Source organism: Elephantulus edwardii, unplaced genomic scaffold, assembly GCF_000299155.1.
Source record: "Elephantulus edwardii isolate Elephantulus edwardi_28Jun2011 unplaced genomic scaffold, EleEdw1.0 scaffold00038, whole genome shotgun sequence".
Lineage (NCBI taxonomy): Eukaryota > Metazoa > Chordata > Mammalia > Macroscelidea > Macroscelididae > Elephantulus > Elephantulus edwardii.
Window position 1 is genome coordinate 15,413,589 of NW_006399788.1, and position 5,663 is coordinate 15,419,251.

Consider the following 5,663-nt stretch of genomic DNA (forward strand, 5'->3'; position numbering starts at 1 on the left):
GTCCAGTAGTTTTCTTGCTGAGTCTTTAGGGTTTTCTAAGTATACTATCATATCATCTGCATAGAGAGATAATTTTACGTCCTCTTTGCCAATTTGGATACCTCTTATTTCCTTGTCTTGTCTTATTGCTATCGCTAAGATTTCCAATACAATATAGAATAAGAGGTGATAGTGGGCATCCCTTCTAGTTCCTGTTCTCAAAGGGAATGCCTTTAATCTCTCTCCATTGAGAACAAGGTTGGCTCTCGGGTTTGCGTATATACTATGTTGAAGAAATTCCCTTCTAATCCTATTTTGTTGAGTGTTTTAATCAGGAAAGGGTGTTGGATTTTGTCAAAGGCCTTTTCTGCATCAATTGATAGGATCATGTGGTTCTTGTTCTTTGCTTTGTTTCTATTATGAATTACATTAATTGTTTTTCTTATGTTGAACCATCTTTGCATACCTGTTATGAATCCCACTTGGTCATGGTGGATTATTATTTAAAAAAACAGAAAAATTAGACTAGCCATGAAAACGTAACATTTTTTTCTTTAAAATAACTTAGATAAAAGTATGAAAAAATATTTACAAAGCAAATTAATAGCACATAAACAAAGGGGATGTTTAAGCTACAAAAATGCTTAGGAATTTCCACTTAAGATAAAATTTCTACACTCTTCTCATTTGATTAATCTTTAAAGAGCATTTCTATTTGAATATATATCTATATCAAGCTAATTATCTACCATATTTACTTAGTTTTCAGTATCATAAGGCTAGCAGTGTAGTACGCAATGTGTCCAGCTGCTAACTGAAAGGTCAGTGGTGTAACCGCATTACAGCATCAGAATAATAGAGGGTCACTATGATTTGGCTTGATTGGATGGTAGTGGGGATTAACATCATAACTATTCAATTATTTAGTTTTTCTCTTAGCACAAATCCTTTCTTAATTTCATGCCATAATTAAGAACAAAAGGCACAACTCTCCAGAAGAGATAGCCATCACTGACATCCTCCAAGAGTCTCACCTCTTTGATGTTTTTTCCTACAGAGAATATTTGGTTATTAACACCAGGGATACCTTTTTACCCTGACATTTCTAATCTCACAAAAGCCCAGGGAAAACCCTTAAGGTAAATTATATTCTTTTTTAGTAATATTGCTAGAGAAAGAGTATTCCAGCTGGTGCTTTGGAAAAGGTAATAAACATTCTGACATGTAATAGGTAGGACTGGGAAGAACTCAAATATAAATATGTGAATTTTCATACTTTTTTGTTTGATCCAATGTAATAATGGTTCCACATATAAACATTAACCTGAAATCATAAACTCACCTTTTCATAAGGTAAACACTGACCCCAGTACCAAAACCAAGCTTTTGCATAAATGGAGAGGCAGGAATATTTACACATGGAGTTGAACATAGCACTAAATATGAGAAAAAGAAAAACAAAATAAAATTAGTATCTGAGAAAAAAACCCTCATTTTCTTTACATTCACAACCTGCATTTTACTTACCATTTTCAATATAACCATTACATTTATTACCTGGTATAATCTTTTGGAGAGCAACTTGATAGTATCATAACCTTATAGGGTGCCCTGTAGGGAATTTTCACTGTTAACTCAAAGGCCATTACCTCTCTGGCAGTTCAAATCCACCAGTAGATCCATGAGAAAAAGTTGGGCAATCTTGTCCCATGATATACCCTTGTAAATCCAAAGGAAAGCCTGCTATGGCAGTAAGTGACAATACTTTTACATAGATACTTTCTGACCAATTCTAATTTTGGAACTCTAATACGAAATAACACTGAAGGAGGGGTAAGAAAATGGTCTTTTTTGTATAGCTAAGGATTATTTTTTTTAAGTTATAAAAATGAAACAAAATAAACATATATAACAGAAGTCTTATGTGATCTGAAAAGCTTAAAATAGTTATTGTCTTTTACTAAAAATTTGCCTACTTGCACTAAAGTGTATACCTACAGAGATAACACACACAAGCATATCACACATATGTATGTACATATAGATAGAGATGTAAATAGTGGGATTTAATTTTGTGGCAAAAAAGAAACAGAAAAACCAAAGTCATCTCATTAGAACAATAACCAAACAAATTATAATACTTCTAATTATAAAGCACTATAAATTCATTTAAATGGAAGTGAATTTATTTCTGTTAATAAAGAACTAACTTCATGTTTTGGCATCCCACTGTAAACTTGAACACATGACAACATATAAGCTTTCAGACAACTGAAAACAAGAGAGCAGGCCTGTATTCTATTAGTGTAGGAAAACAAATCACGTGAGACCTTTCCTTGCTCTTACTGCTTGAAGGGCATTTCTAGGATGCCCTGAAAATAAGCCAACAGGGCATGGCAGTCCTGCCAAACTAAAGAGATTGGGTGGTTAAAAATAGTAGAAGGTGAACAATGGAGGTATAGAGAGGAAGCACCAGAAATCTGAAATAGTTGAACAGAATACTTCAACAACCAACCAAAAAAGACTAAGCTAAGGATTCTAACAAAATGTGCAAAGAGCTGGAATCAGAAAATTAAAAGAGAACTCAGTCAGCATTTCTCAAGCTGAAAGAACTGAAGAACAAACTCAAGCCTTGAGCTACAATACCAAAGGATGCCATGGGCAAAATCCTCAATGATCCAGGAAGCATCCAGAGAAGATGGAAGAAATACATAGTCCCTTTGTCAGAAAGAATTGGCTGACGAAGAACCATTTCAGGAAGTAGCATATGATAAGAACCAATGCCAATAAAGGAAAAAGTTCAAAGCTACACAGAAGGCTTTAGCAAAAAATAAGGTCCCAGGAATTAGGATGGATTATCAATTGACATATCTCAACAAACAGATGCAGCCCTGGACAGGCTCACCAGGCTGTGACAAGAAATGTGGAAGACAGTATTGGTGGTATAGTAGTGAGCATAGCTTCCTTCCAAGAAATGTGGAGGACAGATTCCTGGCCAACTGGCTGGAAGAGATCCTTATTTGTTCCCTTTTCCAAAAAGGTGATCCTACAGAATGTAGAAATTAATGAACAATATCATTAATATAACATGTAAGCAAATATTGCTGAAGATTATTCAAACCAGCTAGAATAGTACATCAACAAAGAGCTGCCAGAAATTCAATCCAGAAGAAGTTGCAGCACGAGGGATGTCACTGCTGATGTAAGACAGATCATAGCTGAAAGCAGAGGATACCAGATGGATGTCTACTTGATTTTATTGACTCTGCAAAGGCTTTGTGGATAATAAATTATGAATAACATTGAGAAAAATATGAATCCCAAAACAATAATCCTCATGCAAAACCTAGAACTAGATTAAGAGGCTGAGTCCAAACAAAGCAAGGGAACATGACATGGTTTAAAACTGAAAAACATGTGCATCAGGGTTGTGTCATATCCCTGTATCTCCTTATCCAATTTGTTTGTTGGACAAATAATTCGAGAAGCTGGACTTTTATTAAATTTTCTTTTATTTTTATATTTTTTATTTTATTATTTTGTGTGTGTGTGTACCATCAAATCAGATCTGACTGGTACAGGAGGAGATTGTCCCTCCTTCTCCAGCAGGAGTATCTAGTGGATTTGAACCTTGCGAGAAGCTGGACTTTTATTAAGAAGACTGTGCATCAGGATCAAAGAAAGACTCATCAACAACCTGCATTATGCAAATGACACAAGTGACAAGGACCTGAAATGCCTATTGAGGAAGATTAAGGACTACAGCCTTAATAGATGAAAATTTAAGTTGTCAATGATTTAATTTTACTTGGATCCTCAATCAACACTCATGGTGCCAGCACTCAATAAATCAAGAGATGTACTGTATTGGGAAAATCTGCTGTCAAGAACTTCAGCAGAGTATTAAAAAGCAATTATGTCAGTTTCAAGATTAAGGTGCACCCAATCCAAGTCATGGTCTTTTCAATTGCTTGCTATGCATCTTAAAGTTGGACAATGACTAAGGATAACAGAAGAAGAATCAATGCCTTTGAGCTGTGGTTTGGGAGAGAAGTACTGAATATCCCATGTACTTCCAAGAGAACAAATAGGTCTGTACTAGACAAAGTGAAATCAGGGTGCTCCTTGAAGGCAAGGATGGTGAAACTCCATCTCACATAATCTGGATATGTTAAAAGGAGGAGCCAGTTCTTAAGTATATCATGCTTTAAAAAGGTGGAGAGTCAAGGTATGAGGAAGATCAATAAGGTGGACTGACACAGTGACTGTAGCAATGAACTCAAGTGTGTTGGAGATGGTGAGGATGGCACAGGACAGGGCAGGGTTCAGATGTGCTATTCCTAGGGTCACCATAGGCTGCAGTCGACTTGACAGCATGTAACATGGGATATTCAGTACTCTTCAATACAATCCAAGGCATCAATTCTTCTGTCATTCTTCCACAGGAAGTAATTCTAATGATCAGGAACACTTTAGTCTTTAAAGTGACATCCTTGTCCTACTGCATATTAGAAGTCATTGACAGCAGATTTTTCCAATGCAACAAGCCTTTTGATTTCTTGACTGCTACGACCACTGGTATTTCCTGTGGGTTCAAGTTAAATGAAACCATTGACATCTTCAATTTTCTTTTCGTCTATCACAATGTTGCCTACTGGTCCAGTCGTAAGGGTTTTTATTTTCTGGGTGTTGAGATCTAATCCTTATTGAAGGCTGTAGCCTTTGATTTTCTTCATTAAGTGCTCCAAGGCTTCTTCATTTTCTGCAAGCAAGGTTATGTCATCTACATGAAGCAGGCTAATGATCCAATCCTGATGCCACATTTTTCTTCATATAGTCCAGTTTCTCAGGTGATTTGCTTGGTACACAGACTGAACAGGTAAGAAACAAGAACACAACCCTGATGCACATCTTTCCTAATTTTAAACCATGCAATATTCCTCTGTTCTTGTGTAGACAACTGCTTCTTGGTCTATGTATAGGTTTCACATGAGCACAACTAAGTGTTCTGGAATTCCCAGTCTTCTTAATGTACTCCATAATTTGTTATGATCCACACATTCAAATGCTTCTGCCTAGTTAATAAAACACATCTATATACAAAGGAAAGGAAAAGTAGAAAAAATATTTTCTCAATGATTCAGGCTAAGTTGAATCTTCACTGCAGAGTACTCCAAAACCTGTTAGAATGTTAGTCTCCTATGGAGTACCTGGTGAGTTCACACTGCTGACTTCTCAGTTACCAACTGAACTTTTTAAAACTGAACCACCAAGGCTCTTACAAAATGAGTCTGCAGATAACCAAATTCTGGCCTATAAAATAAGTCTTATTTGTTAAGAGGAACATTAAAACAAGAACTTGTGCTAAAGGTGATTTTTGTATGATAAAGAATAATTAAAGGATCATGCAATAATGATACTAACGTATTTTTAAGAGCAATCTTACCAGATTTCCTTTTTTCAGATAATTTGCTTGGTGTTTTGAAATTATTTGTTTCTTCCATTATAATAACCACTCTAAGTCCTAAGATGAAAATAAATTGAAAGTTACATCACATTTATAAAGAATAAATGACCATAATCATCACACATCTCACGTACAAACACATATATACATATATATTTATATAATTTACACATTGAAATACCATAAAAAAATGCATTTGTGTTTAAAACAAGAAAAC

The 5,663-nt window shown here is 35.3% G+C and overlaps 1 protein-coding gene across 1 annotated transcript in view; it reads right to left on the reverse strand.

Annotated features, from left to right (window-relative positions):
* PBK (PDZ binding kinase) overlaps positions 1-5,503 on the reverse strand; it is a 25,893-nt gene extending 20,390 nt beyond the window's left edge. Inside the window, exons 1-2 of the mRNA XM_006884867.1 lie at positions 5,426-5,503; positions 1,322-1,415 (exon numbers count right to left, since the gene is read on the reverse strand). Of these exons, the coding sequence (XP_006884929.1) occupies positions 1,322-1,415; positions 5,426-5,483 (152 nt within the window). The 5' untranslated portion in view covers positions 5,484-5,503. The remainder of the gene's footprint in view (positions 1-1,321; positions 1,416-5,425) is intronic.
* Between the last annotated feature and the right edge of the window lie 160 nt (positions 5,504-5,663).